An 18,306-nucleotide genomic window follows, 5' to 3' on the forward strand; every position below is an offset into this window, starting at 1 on the left:
TGATTACTAACTGTATATTCAATACCAGTCTTGAGTATCGAGTTAATAGATAAAATTATCGCCCATTTTTAAAAACTTTTTATTTTAACTACATTACATTAATATATTATGTAGTATGTTGAGCATAATATGCTCTTGAAAATATATTGTTACAAAATTATTTTTTATTTATAATTTTAATCAAAATATCTTTTTTATTAAAATTTTACTTAAAGTGTCCAAGAATAATAAACTAAAAAATATTTTAAGAATATGTAGAACTAAACAAAAGTGATAAGGTTTCTATAAAAAAAAATATTTAAATAAAACATCAAAGATACATATTCGCATGATTGAGAAAGTAGAACATAATATTTTGAGTTTGCTAAAATATCAACACAGAGACATTGCATACAATTGGTATTGTTAATTGATTAAAAGTAATTTATTAGATTAAACACTAATTAAATTTTGTTTGATTTTATATTCTGTTTTAATTAAGTACAAAATATGTTTAATTAACTATGTTCTATAAAACTTAAAAATAAGCAAGCGTTAAAATTCTAAAAAACAACAAATATCTATTCGGGATGAAAAAAATTGATATAAATTTGAATTTTATGGGTTAGAAATTATAAACTTACGTACCCATCTCGCGGGGTTCGCTATCCACCATAGATGGATTGCTTACCTGATAATATACTGCTCACTTCTAGGGGCAATGCCTAACAGAGTATTTATAATATAACCTTACTAACTCGCAAACTGATAAATGTAGAGCCTGAATAACGATAGACGATTGATGCTTACAATTTACACGGTACATTCGTACCATTACTGAGTAACATACATTCGTACATTAGAGAGTAATAAGAAAGCATTTTACAAAATTTGCATTTTCAAGCGATAATTGCACAAGTGTTTTGAGATTCAAAATGGTCAATGCAAAGGTTTAAGTTTTGAACACCATTAAGCCGAATATTATATAACAAATTATACAAAGTACTTATGAATCATATTATAAAATTGGTATATTTAAAGGGCAACGAAGTGCACGTGGTCAGCTAGTATTTTTATATAATTCGATCTTTTAATGTTTTAAAGATTTATTTTACAATTTTAACTATTTAATAATTCAATACACATTTAAATGTATTCTAGAAATTATTGCTGAAGAAATAAAAACAAGTATTATCACTATAAAAATAAATTTTGATTTTATTTTTTTTCGAATAAGATTGAAATAAAAAATTAAACGTGAATACAGATGTCTCAGATAGGTAGGTATTTATACTAAGATAAGAAAATATCTTGTTTGAGATCAAAATTTAGATCTCGGACTGTTGATATTATTTACCTATTTATTAAATGTTTGAGATTTTTTTATGGAAAAATAAATACGTATAGGTACCTATATATATGTATATATTTTTATAGTTTTAAAGTGAAAATTTGAACTGTTTAATACAATTATTATATATATATAGGCATATTTACTATTTAGTACATATTTAACTAGATTTTATAGCATATCCGCGTTCTAATAGTTAATTATTAAAGATATTAGTGCATCTTATAAATATATAATACAATGTATTTAATTAAGTAAACTGCAATGTCTCACTTTGTTCATTCATTACAATATAATCGAGTATTTAATGTGATGATGGCATATGATACATGTAATAGGTTGTTATAGAAAGTTAAAATTGAATTATTCTAACTATTATTGTGAACGCATGATGAAAACACCTAGTCACGACCGGACACTGTAATTTGTGAGACTCCCGGTCAGATTTCTGTATATAAAATCTCGCATCAGTGATAATGATAACAGTTAACAAAAAATAAATAAATAAATACTAACCACATAGTAATTTATTGCGTACTTCCCCTATAATAAGTAAGTACTATGTATACGGTGCGACTATATAATCTGCAAATCGTCGTGTAAATTATGATTGATAATAAACATTATAAATAGGTGTGTGGTTGCGTAAATACCTACATACCTATGCATCAATCATTTTTATAGGTACTAAATATTATAATTAGCTATTTATTTGGATAATTCCTATATTTTGTAAGTTTTAAGTGGATCCGGTGAATTTCCGATAGCCCATAGGATAGTCCGGAAGAAATAAAGTGACGTGAAATGTGTAAATGTCGTAAAACCATAATATAATAACAAAACTAATAGTATAGGAGTCAAACATTTTAGTAAGAAATTTACATTAATATAATAATATATTAATATATATTAATATTTATAAGTAATGGTTTAAGTAGGTATAATAAATACTAGATCTCATATTATTTCATCTATTTTATATATATTTTAAATAATTTTAAAATAAAAAAAACAGAAGTTTGTAGGTACTACCATAAAATTTAAAATTCAGAATTTTAATAAATTAATTTTTAAAAGAAAAACGGCGGTAGACATAATAATTTATTACTTAATAGTTGTATTACATTACTTGTACTTCTTGGCTTGCAGACATAGGAACATATAGGAAAACAGATTTCATTTTGTCTCCGATGGCGTCACTATACATCGTTTGATTTTGTTTTTTTAGCAGAAGAATGTGAAGAATAACCTTTTTTTAATTGCCGGTGAAAATTCGATTAATTCTGATGCGGATCAGTGTAATACAGCCATAGCCCTGTACGGGACTTGTATGGTCGTTACGCGCATTTACTTTTTTAAACCTTTATGAATATACAATGTACATGTACTAACATACAGGATACACTTACTAACTGAACGTGCACGCGATAGACAATTCTTTCAATTCTAGTGATTCCACGTGATGTATGTCTAACAAGTATAATATGTATACTGTGATGCATGATATGCTATTTTATACTATAAGTCTAGAACATGTATGTCTAGGCATATACAAATGTATTATTATATACCGGGTACATAATATGTATGTATAGAAAGAGAGACATTCCTGTGCAGTAAACCACTTAATTATTATTCAGCCGTCATTGCGTTCGCGTCCGAAGGCTATACGAATACTATAAAAAACTACAAAAAAACTACAATAATTCGACACTCAATAAGCACATTCAATTGAAATTATTTCTTTGGGTACTATAGATGTACTAAAAAAACGTAAGCCATAATTACACAAGTGAAATCAAAGATATATACTGTATATTGACTGCAGTGTACGATATTATGTATTACTGTACAAGGTGATTTATTTAAGTGTACATTCATTATTTTGAAGTTTTTACTGTTTCGAAAACATTATTTTTTTCAAACTTTATATTTTTTATCGTTATTCATTTTTTACATTTTTGAATGATAAAATACATTTTTAATTTCATACTCGGAAGTACAATACTTTTCATAGTACTTTTATGTATAAATTTTATTTTCAAACGAGTATAGGTAGTTAATTAGTTATAACTTGTAAGTTATAACTAAAACTTAGTAGTATATTATATCTAAGTTTAGTGGACAAATATTTTGTGGCTTACCTCTTTATAGCTGTGCCAATATAATCTGCTCTTTTAAACATCAAATACTTATAACTAATTAAATAGATATATAGGTATTCGTTTAAAATTCAATCGTCGTATACATGTAAAAAACTCCTAAAAATATCCTACCTAGAAATATGAAATAAAAAATGTATTTTACTATTCAAAGCAGTAAAAAAACTTAAAATATTTTAAAATGTTCTAGTGTAATTCTAACAATTTTTAAAATACTGTTTTGTGATTCACAACATCAAAGTATGTAAAAAATATTTTCAAATCAATGATTGCTTGATTCTAAATAGATCACCTAACACTTTGTATGTAGTATCGTTATGTTAATGAAGTAATTTATTTTGATAGATTTAACGCCTGAGTAGGCACTTATTCGTTGACTCTAACTATAAAGCGTTCATTCAAAATAATTTGTTTTATAGGTACTGTTTTCCTATATACATACATATAACATTCACATACATTAATAGATACAATAATATATTATAAATCATCAGAATACTTATAGTATATATTTTGTAACTATTAAAGCAATGAGTTTGTTATTTTATATATTCGTATGTTTTTAAGTATTAATTATACTATGTATAAATACGATAGAAATGTATCAGTCTGACTAATATTTTAAAGTATCAACTTAAAAACTTAACAAAAGATACCTATTTCAAACTCCAAATGATGATCAATAAGGATTAGTGAATTTTAGAAGTAATAACTTAGTGTCTACTATAAAATATAAATACAGATTAGCTACTTGTAAAGAGTTTATAATTATTAGATACCCATACCCAAACTAATAACTATTTTACAAATAAATATAGACATTTACTGTATTAAAAATTATTTAAGAGTATTTTAAACGACACTTAGATAATGTTAATGACGATAATGTACATTGTACACTACACAGTAAATGAGAATGAAATACGTGTGTTGTGAACACTGTTAACTACGTTTTTAGAACCCACAAAAACTGACAGACGAAATTTCAAAATTTAAGCTTCAAATAATGAAATGATTAACAAAAAATAGTATAGGTACCTACATAGTGAAAATGGCTGTCGACAACAGAAGCACTATGACTAGGTAACTGAAAGTTATATAGAACTATGGCCTATGGGTACTATATAGTACAACAAAATATAAAAATAAATAAATTGAAAATTATAACAAGCACTTGAAATGTTGAAAGCCAGATATTATGAAATCTGTAGACTGTACAATTTTGTTTTTATATATAAATATATACATATAGGTTTTATAATTTATACTTATACACTTAATTAGGTACTTTAAAACATATAATGTAACTCAATTAAATCCATACAACTTTTGTATAGTTATTAAAGAATATATAATATTTACTACAATTAATTATAATAATATTTATAACTTTTCTTTCCATTTGCTTTTGAAATATACACAAACACAGTGTGTTTGCATTGTTGAAATACGTTGCGCCGTACGATTTAACACCTCAGCAACCCATTATAATTCCATCGGTACATAGTGTTTAGTTGGTGGTATTTACTATTTAATATTTGTGTACGAGTGCTGTTTTAAGTCGTACTGAGTAATATAATATTATATGATTATTATTCTTTTAAATTAGCGCTGTTAACATGATAATATTATGTAGTTTCAAATTTAATAATCATGTCGAGTATAGTGTGGACACCTATGCTATACGTAATAATATATACGTCGACAATAACTTATTATTTTTTATTGCGAAACGTGGTCCCCATACACTAAACTATTCTTTCACGTCGATTTCACTTATTAAATAAAAAATAGAACAAGACATGTCTTGTGTTTTTATATACACTTGTCTATGGTATTTTTTTTTTTAAGAGAAAATAGTTTGGAATTTGGAAATTACAAAAAATAATAATAATAATAATAAATATTACAGTAATAGTAAATTTGGTATGTATGTTTATTAAATTAATAGGTACCTACCAATATTCTTTCTATATACTCGTTATTCAGAGTTTGGAGATAAACAAACCTATGGTTGAAATATCATTGGAAATCTTGACAGTCATTTTTTTGTGATTCTCTTTGAAAACAACAAGATCATAAAAACGTATAAACCTCAAACCCCAATATTCCTAAATACTTCTGTGTTGTCAGTCGAATATAAATAATACATTGTACAAATATAATAATATATTATAATATGTTTCATATTATGTCCGATGATTTTATACCAAATGTGTATTTGCGTTCAAAATATCATTACGCCGTTAGGTACAAAAAAAAAATCCTTAAAAAAAATTATTACTTTGTTTTAGGTGTCGAATGATCAATACAGTTCAAATTTGTAACACTTTAATTAAATTCAACAATAAAAGGTTAGAAAATAGAAACCTCAATTAGCCATCACAACTTGGGGGAATTGACTTTACTTTGGATCAGATAAGAAGTCTTTGACGATGGCGTCATCATATTCATCTGTTCCTGTAACAGGCAAATATTTATCAATAATATAATATTGGTACTTTATTCACAGGCATCATAAAGCTGTTGCCAGATCAAACTTGGCACAACAGCGGCAACGCGAACATGCAAAATCAGTGGTTCTCCGTAATTTATATTATTTACAATTATTAATATTTATTTACAAACGCTACAAAAAATTTAAAACTGATAGGTACAAGTGTGGGATACGATCACTTAAAAAAATCCACCACAGTTGTATAAAGTCATCTGGTTACTAATATACAAAGTATAAAGTTTGATTAATATACTGTATATATATCACAAAATATATTAGTTATAACTTATAAGTTATTATAAGTTATCGATTTTCATATACCTATTATTTTTTCAATATTCGCCATAATAAATTTAATTTAATATATGATTTTAGTTTTAGTTTTAGTATATTAATGAGATGTATGACCGAAGTAGCAGTTGTAGCGTAATATAAGACCAATAAAAATGAAAAAAATGTCATTAAAGTAAACATTTTAGAATTACGTGCCATACAATAGGTCACTTTCATTAGTCAAAAAAATCTATTGAATTATTATCTTACTTTGAGTTGATCGGTTGATCTCTTAATGTAGCTCATCAGATTTTTGTATTTATATTTTAACGAAATTAAGAATTTATAATCCTCGCCCGATTCTTTTTTCTTCAACCTTTGTAAGTATATCTGATTTGAAAGTCTACATTTTATTTTTAAATCATTATTTATTTTTTTCAAGTCTTCAACTTCATTGACAAATTCAGGATTGACGTTCTAAAATTTAATAATATTTAGTTAACATTTTTTATTTTATATTAATAGCTAAATAAACTAAATTCTACTTAAAAGCCTCGAAGTAATTTTAAAGCAGCTCTCCTCCATAGCAGCTGAGACTCAAAAATACAGTAATATAGTAGGTACGTGGACAAAAAACCAAATTTAACTTATCATAATATATACGATTACACTAAAAATTTAATAATTTAATTAATATCATAAATTCTGATAATGAAATGTATTTATTAAAAATTTAAAATGTTCATCAATTTATTTTTTTTTAATTTAATGTATTTCTTTTAAAATAAAAATCAGTTATGAATTGATAAGTTTATGGTATATTAAAAACAAAATATTTCAATAAACTATATAGAAAATATAGTTTTTGTTCATTAACTCTGAGCGGTGTGAAAATATATAGCTTAATACTATAAATTAGAACAAATTAATTTATTGTAGTTTTGAATTTACTATTAATTACATTAGATTATATTACAATTTTATCATATACTTAGTGTAATTTATAGACAAAAATCATATAGATACTCATATCATACTTAACAATATTTGTGTAAATTTCAAAATTATTGATAAAACATAGAAAGAAATGGGAGAAACACCCACAAATAAAATATTGGTTATTTTGTTAGGTAGTTGAAATCGTTGACTATTCGATTAGTATTTTATAGACATATTTTCTAAATATTATCAACAGTTTTAGACTAATAATAATAACTACAGTTAAAATTATAAAATATATTATTGTAATTTATAATTGTAAGTTATAAAACAAGTATGTATTAAAGAACCTATGCATAATGCATGTATATTATATATGAAATATGACTATACGGTATTATCATTTCATACTTGATATACATGTTTTATTTTGACCCATGGTAAATAGGAGTAGACTTGATCAATGTTTTCCACGAATGTGTATGTTATTAAAACATCATTTCTTTTAAAAAAAGAAATAATGGCAACTTATACTGTCGGCCGACATTACCGATTATACAATATACCTATATTTTTGTACAATTTATTACGTATAATATTATGTATGAGGTCTATAAAAAATCGACCCTTTAATATCATAATATAATTTTCGGTTTACAAACCGACTATTTTACGAGTATAATACTTAATATAGGTAAAAATTTTTGTAAATGTGTATACATAAATGGCCGCGTTATTTAAAATATGGTTTATACTTATTGACCATTATAATATTGTGCAAATGAGCAGTAATTACATACTTACTTATAGTATAATGTATCATTCTACTGCCTACTTAAAATACCTATACTATATTTCATTGTCACTAAACACATTTGGAATTTGCAGTTAATAGGGCTATTGGCTATTGTATTTTTAAATGTTTATTCATGAATAAATAAACTACTCAATAGCGAGGGTTAATGGTACGAGTACTATTCATACACTAACATTAAGGGTCATTATGATTGCAATCATTGTATTTTTATTAAGTGTCTACTACCTGACCGTACCTGTGTACAGTACCAGACACAATAATTGACAAATTAATATATTTCATTAACACCATGTTCCGGTTAACATTAACTATACTGTTGTAGTTAATTGCGAAGGCAGGACCGTCGATTGAACTATAGAAGTAAACTTTTCAATATTATCTAAATTTCGTTTATTCGATATAGCTCACATATTTAATATTTATATCGTTAATACATCCTGTTATGTACATATTATTATGTTGGTAATAAAATTATTGACAACTAACGAAAATTTCGGTTTGATAAAAATTGATTGTCAATTATTTAAGTACCTAAAATGTCTCGTAAAAACAAAAATAAAACCTATTTAAGTCTAAATGACTATAATTGAAAATCGTCTAAAATTATTAGGCCGATTAGAGTAATTACACTAATAATTATAATAACAACTATATTATGGTGCATTATTAGTAATTAAATAAAGTATATAGATTAATAGATAATATAATTTGAACCAATTACCGCGGAATCTGGGTACAAGTTACTAGACTCCACTGCTTTATCCAGTAGACATTTTAAAATAAAAATCGTATTTTTAAACTCGTTGTGAATCCTATACAAAAGTGCTCCAAGATCTTCATCCAAAAGTATGACTTGTCTCAAGAGTTCATCTTTTTCATAATACAAAATAACGTTTAATAAATCCAAATAATAAACATAATACCTATATATTTAATATATTTATACCTTATATAAAAAATCTTATATTACCGAAAAATAAATTGTAAATATAGTGCCTTGTCTCGCATATTCCTTTTTTCTTAAATCCGTGAAACTGTTCTAGATGGTCTAAGGTGATAATCATTTTGGTCACACCATCTCTATATGTCGGTTCTCTGGAAATCGTCTGTCTCAAAGTTATCACTTTGTTTTTATTATTAATGCGAGTCCATACTTTGGGAGGAAATATTTCTTCTAATACAGATTTTTTACCGTTATCTTTTTTCGTGTCATTGTTCTATAAATGTTCCGTTCGTTAAAAATGAATTAAACTACAAATTTTTGTTGAATTTGAATAATGTTGTTTTAAAGCAGTGTTTGAAAAGATCAACCACAAATAATATATGTATAATATAATGTATTAGTATTCAAAGAACTATATTTTTTTTATAGTTATATTAATATTATATATTAACTAAATAGGTATGTATCAATGTAGAAAATATTATTGTATTGTAATTATTTGTAAAATGTTTCAATTTTTACTATAAATTTAAAATTGTATCCTACAACAGCTATGATTAGTTTATGTTTGGTACCTATTGTAAATAAAAAGATACAAGAAGTATAACTATATAAAAATTGTGGAAAAATATATAATTTGTTTACTTTTCTATAATAGTAACAAGCAAAGTTCACAGTTATAAAACATGTTTTCTATTCTTCACGTGTAATATTTTATGAACGCAAACACAACATTGTACAAATTATCACAATAATACGTATGCAAGTTATCCATTGTATTATGTAATAATTATGTACTACATGTTGGGTATATATTTCATACTATTTTTAAATCAAAATTGGTTTTTAAGAATTGTGAATATATGAACCTAGCTTTAAGGATTATATACAAGTACATATATTACTTGTTCTACAATGTCAGTGATGTCCTCAACAAAGTTCCATTTCAAGACTCCTTTGCTTAAAATCTCAAACAATTCGGTATTATTCATTTAAAGGTATGTAAATTGAATTGTTCAGCTACAAAAATATACATATTGACTTTTAGCCTATTTAGTTTTATTATTGATTAGTTACGAAAACTATGTTTAATATTTATACTTATTTGTTTTTTTTTTAGATCTTATTTAAGAAAACTACATTTTATTTGTAAATATTATAAAACAAAAATTTGGAGAAAAAAATATTCAATTTAAATTTTAAAACATGTTTTATAAATTGATTCATTTAAAGAACACTTCACAATAATCACAACAATAATTTTATTTCTTACTTAGTTTCAATACAAATTTTGAAACTAACTATTATTGTATTGGTTTCAAAATAATATTATGTATATATATATTTTTTTTGTCGTTTTTCGAAGTAATAAAAATGCTTTTATTTTAAACGTTGATGGTGATTTCTAGAAAAAAACTTCATATACTTGGAAGTTTTGAAAATATTACTTAAATCTTTATTTACAAAGAAAGTTTCAAAATGCTTGGAATAATTTTAAGATATTTATGAAAATTAGCGTTTTAAAATTTCAATTATTTTTAATTTTGTTTTTTTAAGTGTTGATGAAAACATTTAAACTTGGTCATAAATTTAAAAAAATAAAAAATAAAATATATAGTTCTATATTTATGTATTTACTATTTAGTATGATATTATCGATATTATTGTATATAATTGACACATTATTGTTAATTACAATAATTATAAAAGTATAAGTTTGAATAAAATGTTTGACACGTTATATCTGCATGTTTTATGTATTAAATAAAGAAGATATTTCTCTAGGAAATGTAAAAAATAATTGTTTATATACTTCATACATTACTTTAATAATATGAAATTAATCTACATGTGACATTCTTCTAAACAATAGCTTGTTTATAAAACCGGTTTTCAAGAATACAATTCAAAAAAACGAAGACCCTATCTCTTCGGGTAATAATGGCTGTATATTAGATATAACATGCAACAATATTATGTTTTTGAGATTTTAAAATATTCGATTCGTTTTTAAATACACGAAATTTGTTATTTTAAAAATGATTCAACAACGTTATCAAATATTAAATATGTACAGGATGTTTTCGATTTAATAGTAACGACCACTAAAATACTTGTTATGTAATATTATTTTTTTAATATTAATTATTATGTGTGAATAATGTATTAAGCAATTTACAGCTACGTTATCTGTCTTGTACTCGTGTCGTGTTCCTTATATCGTATTTTGATTGGTCGTTGTAATTATAGTATAATTCACTAACCATGATCTACCATGAGTTGGGCCGAATATCACGGTTAAGTAAGTTATGAATTATTCGGCTTGGCAATAAAAAAAATGTCATCTAAATCGTTTCGTGTGTAAACATTTATTAAAGTTTTGTTTAAACAGATTCGTTTATTTTAAACATATTTGACTTTTATAGGTATTATGCATAATATATTAATATATATAACAACTACATGTATTCATATATTACAGCACGTAACTTTAATAGGTATACCCGATGATATTTAATTAAAATTAAATTAAAAATATACTTAAATTTAGGTGTTTTGTCGATAAAATGCATATAAGATATAAAAATTACTTATAATCTGACGTTGCATTTTTTACGAAAGTAAATCCATATATTACAACAACTTAAAATGTTTCATAAAATTTAATGTAATATTAGTTATTACTTATTAGTAAGTACTGATGGCCAAAATAATATGCCAGGTTTGGCATGTGTTTATTTTACATTTACGTAGATACAAGTATATTATATTTAAACAGATATAGATAGTTTGTAATATTGTTATATTAAAAATAATATAACATATTTACACGATGTTTTTAGTATTATAATACTATTATACATGTACCTAGCTATATAATATATTTGTATATAACCAATGTTTTTTTAAATTTATATTCTAATTAGTAGAAAAAATACAAAATACATAACAATGAAAAATTGTAAATTAAGAAGTCAATTTAAATGTTAAATAAGTAATAACTATACATAATAAAGATAATCAAGTACCAAAATCATATATTTATTTGTTTTTACATAAAAAAAACAGCAAGAACGTGTACCTATGTATAATAATTTCTAAGTAATTGTAATCGTTTATAATTTTGTACTTTTCAGGCGATAGAGCCTGATTTAGAACATCATTAATAGTCTCCTTAACCATAACCATCTTTTATTTATTGGATTCTCATCCATCATAATCATGCGTTTAAGCTGTTACTAGTTTCGCCATGCATGCATTGCAGCCTACTGCAATCTTCGTTTTCGGACAGTAGATGTTTTGTTTTTGAAAAGTCTTTCTAATTCATTAGTTTTTTTTATACTCTTCTTTTATACTCTTTCTTTGGTCTTCACTGGACACTTACCTGTCGTATCTATATTACTGAATTCAGTGAATTCTAACTTTGTTTTAACAACTGAAAATTCATTTATACACATACTAATAGTAGTCAACGTGTATTGAACAGTTTTAAACGCTTGTAAACTCATTACTTATCTACTCGATACTCGTAAATACATTTAAAATATATGTACTCCTCTATATTGTTAGTCATAACTAGGTACGCGCTGAAATAAAAAAAAGTAATTAATTAAAAATAAATAAGAGATTTTTTAGTTTTAACTGTAACCATTGTAGCACTTGCTATAACAATAGTTTTAGTTTAGTAAAAAAATCAAAAATATTAATTATTTGATATAAAAAATTATTGACATAATTTAACACGTGGAAACTGTATAAAAACAACTGGTTCAAATGATAAATATACAAGTATACATACTACATAACCTATATTATATCAAATATTATTGAAACATTTGAAACTACTATAGTTAGTAAAAAACACAAAGCTTATGAACTGATAAGTAACGACAGATTTTTTAACACCTGCAATGTTTAAAATTGATAGTTGTACAATGATTGAGAAATGACATATCCTGTATGATAAATAATATTAATAATATATTTGATTAATAAAGATAAGTAAATATCAATATTAATATTTTATTAATTGTTGATAAATTGTTATATTTCATTAACTTTTAATAAGTTATTATGAGTTGTTAATAATAACTAGGTAAATGTTTCTTTTATATAAAACAATATAATATCATCCATGTACTCGAGAAGTTAGCTGACTAAAGTTCTGATTTCCAATATAATATGGCTAAGGCCAACTTTGTTTTAAAGCCTTATTACTAAATAGTAAATATAGTACTTAAAAACATTTTTATTTAATCGTCATTATAGAACTATACGAGTTAATTGAATGAGTTAAAAAATAAATTTGGTTGTACTTTTTTAATTTTGTTGAAAGCAGGTTTGCGTTTTCTGAGTTGTTGTAGTTTAGTCCTTATATATTTTTTATAATAATTATAATTTATTACAGAACTTATTACATTTATTTTAAAATTTGATTTTGTAATAATATCAAAACTTTGTGTAAGTTATAAAATGTTTTGATTCGTGGTAATATATTTGAGAGTGTAATAAAGAGGGAGTATGGAGAGCAAACCCGAACACTATTATATAAATTACCCATATTAATTAATTTTAGTGAGATGAAGTTTTGTTTTGGGTCATCAAATTATTTCTACTATTTATTTTTCAAGTCAAACATTCAAGTATTGTTTATACATTATACAGTGTGTACCACAATTCTCAAATCTATATATATACCTAATATTTTGTATTCTCAAAATAACTCAAGACTATTTTACACCTTTTCTCTTTTGTTTTAATTTTAATATTTACCTTTTAAAAATAACTTTTCTTATACTTTTAAGAAACACAAAAACAAAATTTTTATTATTATTATTTTTTTATTAATTAATTTAATTTGAAAAAAACAACCAATTATCTTAGTTGTGGATTGATGTACTAAATATTTATTGGGGAATACCTACACTCTATGTATAAGTAGTAAATTAAAGTAAGTAATAGATACTACAAAGCATCACTTATAAAATTATGTGTTTAGAAATAATTGTGCAGTAATCTTTATTATTATATATTAAAGAATAAATACGGGTTTGAATAACTCTCATTGTAAAAACATTTCCTAAACCTTAAACAATTACTACAAAGATAAAAAATAATAATTGTGAATTCTTAATAATTATCAGTTATGTGCACTTAAAAAAAATAAAATACATTAAACAAAATCATATTTTATAGTTTTAATTACTATGATAAAAAATGTAATTTATAAATACTTTTTAAATGAAAATAACATCCTTATTCCTCATATTACTCCTACGTATAATAAACGAGTAGTTTTACAACTATAAAACAGTAAAATATATGATAATATTTTGATAACATAATAAAAATAAGCTGTTTAGAATTTAACTAAAAATACACATTTTAATTATTATTGATTTTATTGTGATGTTTGTTTAAAAAGTTTTGCACTTATTGCAGTAGACCAGGGGTGGTTTTTAATTTTATTTGTAAAAATGAAATATGTTGTGAAAAAAAGTGACTAGTTATTTGAGGGGGGCAATGACAAATAATAGAAGGTATTTGTTTCTTTATAGGCAATGGTACATATTTAATTATTTTTGAATCCTGAATACTTTTACTTAGTTTATTCACCACCTATATTTATATTTGTTTCACTCAGGTGTTTAGTTATATGAGGTCCTTGAATTTATAAATTATAAATTATATCAGTATTACAATTTAGTGAAACCTATTCGATGCAAGAACACAAACACAATCCCCTACACAAAAAAGGAAAGTCTTCAAATTTTAACTGTTCACAAAAGTTATGAAAACTTTTTTTATAAATGTACCTACACGTCCTACACTGTTTATATCAAAAAGGTAGTGAACCTAAAATTTACTCTATACTTCATACTATTAATATATATGAAATATGAATATACCTAAGTATATATTGTTTTATTATTTTCTTTTAACTTTAAATGATTATATTACACAATTTGTTATACGTATAATATAAATATAATACACCAGAACAATAAGTGGATGTAATACATATAATAAAAAAAAAAGATATGATTCCTAGAATGAAGAAACCTCCAACTGGAGAAATTTCAACATAAGTTTAAGAATTATTATTAATTAGAAACTACTAGTGTGATAAGTACGAGTATAATTTAGAATAATATTAATTAGGTGCGTTGAATATTAATATATTTAGATACAGGTTATCATAAACAACTATTACCTTATTTAGTTATTAATTATTATATTTTATTATTACAAAATATACTATATTATGTTTTAAAGCAACCAGTAACCATTTACACTAACAGAAAACAGTATTATTACTTATATTATAATATTTATGAATAATTATGAATAATTATAATATTATTTTTTAGAAAACATTGATGAAGGTTTTTAAATTGTCTTAAATGATGTTAATAATGAGACCATGTATTTAGATTACAATTAATATAAATTATATTTAATTGACAATGTCTTTTTCATTAATTAAAAATATAAAAGAGGATTTCAATAATAATATATCTAGGTATTGATCAAGATTTTTTTTTATACGCCTCTCATTTTAATAAAATCTTTAATGTTTAAATATAAAATAATATAATGCATCATTATGTTTTCTGCATTGTGTTCATATAAAAGTTAAAATTTAGAATACTTAAATGCCAAGTATGAAGTAAATACATTATTTTTATTATGAAAAAACTATCACAGAATAAATTCATGTACCTAAGTAATTTTTAGAAATTTATTAAGTGTCATTGTCAAGATTGAATGTCAATGATTGTGAATATAAATTTACTAGATTTGATTTTGAATAATATTTTTAAAAATAAGTATTATTATTTATTTTAAAAAGTCGGAGTACTTCAATATTTTTTTATCATTTTCCATTTTAATTTATACCTGGTGTTCATGTTAACTATTAAGTATTTACATATGTTTGAATACATTTATTTTATTTATTTGTATTTGTATTTGTATACGTAGTTGTTACTAAATATATCACTATAACTCCAAACCTCAAAAATTCTAGGTTCTAATTTTATCTTTTAGAATTTATACGCTTCAGGCATTTTTGGAATTTCATATTACAAATACGTACCTATTTTTAGTTTATATTTTAATAGGAATAGTTAGATGTTTTTTTGGGACCTTGCAGATGTCTTGAACTTTGCCATTTTGTAATCCTTGTTATATTAAAAAATAATAAATAATAAATACCTATATGTATAGAAAATGTGCTGCAAATATTAGTATTTTATAATAATGTGCCATGAGGTTTGAGGTAAGAGATTTGAGAACCACTACTGTACTTATATAATATGTAAGTAGTGCAGTAGTGCAGTACTTAAGTTATATTATATAAACATCTGACGAGGTATAAGCATATACCTATTAATTGTAATCAGTTACAATCAATACTATTTGAGAATAAGGAGTAACGGTAAAAAAAACTAATGAATAAGTAAATAAAAAAGTATAATAAATTAGCAATATTTTTAAAAACGATTAATGTCCAGTATACAAAATTCAAAATTAACCCAAACGGGCTATAATTTTTTAAAACAATTATTTTGAAATACTTCAGAAGGGCTCTGCCCAATTTGTTTAATGTATATATGTACCAACTTACATAACAGAAATATATAAGTTCTTTTCTGTGACAATATGTACGTCGTTTTATAGGTACTTAATTGTTGTGGATTTGAGATTAAAATTACTATCAATGTAACTGTAACATGGTGAAGTAATATTAAGTAATAATATGACATGATAACGTGACTTATGTACTTATGTAATTCACTTATCAACACCAGTTTGTTGCTGGCAAACGAATCTTGCTATTATCTTAAATAATAAATGATGTAAAAATTAATTCATATATATCACACATATATACATAATAAAGAATTACTAAATGCTTTTCAAACGATTATATATGTGTTTTATTGTATAATTTAATATTATGTTTTTGACCCAAACAAATTAATCTTTTAAAACTTCACATAACATGGGTGTTAGTGTTCTTAATTTATTTTATGTTTCGCCTTGATCTTATGGAAAGAAATATTTTTTTCTGGCTATTAGCGGCTTCTTTAATTAACCAAAATGATTCATGCGAACGCGAGGCGCGTAGTAATATTATATTATATTGACTATAAAGAAAAAAAACTATTTAAATTTCATTGCTTATGATGTCTTTAGAGTTTATGTTGAATAACATTAGTTGTTTAATCATTATATTACTATTCTTATAATATAGTCTTATCATTCAAGAACACGTATTTCTTTTTTACGGGCATTAACTAACATTTCCGATGCAAAAAACCTATTATCGATAAATTGATAAACAAAATAAAATGTACAATACACTCATCGGTACCGTTCTACTCGTATACATTTACATAATATAATATGTTAGTATTAATTGAATGTACTTAATTATTCTGCATGGAATATTGTGGATACAGACGGTACAACAGTAATAGGTACGTTTAAATGCCGTTGTTAACATTTACGATTACGTAAAACGTTGTGCTATTGCCTATATATATATCAGGTATATAACCTATATTATTATTATTATTATTATTATATTATGGAGACAAATAGGTTATAGGTAGTCATTAGTTAAAATAATAACGCCGGTGTAGGTACCTACCGTTTAACTAATTACTATTATGTATACGAACAATACTAATATTACTTTATGGTTTATAATATTATACACTTGTTGGTCTGATAATTGACCTAATAATTTACACAAAACACGTGGAAGTGTCTCGTTCGTGAGATTATGACAAGAAACAAAATTACTATAAGTTTAACGATCGTAACGAATATACACACTGGATTTTACTATCGTACTGCAACTGTACAATTATTATGTAAGAACAAGAATATCATAAATCATAATGAACAGTAGGTACTCTGCGGATAACTATACCCACGTCCATAAAAGTGTAATAGTGGCCCATAAGTCGCGGAAAACTTTGAAAAAATTAACTTATAAATCAACGGCTGTAAACTAATTATTACGTCTCCTAAAAAAATTAAACTAAGCATTTATATTTAATTTAATAATCGGCTCATTATAGCATATAACATTATAACATTATGTGTAATATATATTATGGTATATGAGCTCAGTAACTGTATTGTGTATATGTGTATGCATTAAAAGGACGTCTCGCATGAAATATATTTTTTTCTGACAATTTATTTAAATATAGTTGTTATGATATCCTACAATTATGTGCTTATCGTGAAATTATAATAATTAGAAACTCAAATTATGAATACAATGTTATTCTGTTTGTTGTTTAGAATATTTTATCGATAGTTTAA

General features: G+C 24.2%; 1 protein-coding gene across 1 annotated transcript; it reads right to left on the reverse strand.

Annotated features, from left to right (window-relative positions):
- Window positions 1–5,806: 5,806 nt before the first annotated feature.
- On the reverse strand, window positions 5,807–10,031 carry LOC114125108 (33 kDa inner dynein arm light chain, axonemal-like). The gene is made up of 5 exons (XM_027988607.2): window positions 9,867–10,031; window positions 8,989–9,235; window positions 8,740–8,888; window positions 6,533–6,739; window positions 5,807–5,952 (listed from the first exon to the last, which is right to left on the reverse strand). The coding sequence occupies exons 1-5, from the start codon at window positions 9,951–9,953 to the stop codon at window positions 5,875–5,877; spliced, it is 768 nt and encodes a 255-aa protein (XP_027844408.1). The 5' UTR covers window positions 9,954–10,031; the 3' UTR covers window positions 5,807–5,874.
- Window positions 10,032–18,306: the final 8,275 nt, after the last annotated feature.

Source organism: Aphis gossypii, chromosome X (assembly GCF_020184175.1).
Source record: "Aphis gossypii isolate Hap1 chromosome X, ASM2018417v2, whole genome shotgun sequence".
Taxonomy (NCBI): Eukaryota; Metazoa; Arthropoda; class Insecta; order Hemiptera; family Aphididae; genus Aphis; species Aphis gossypii.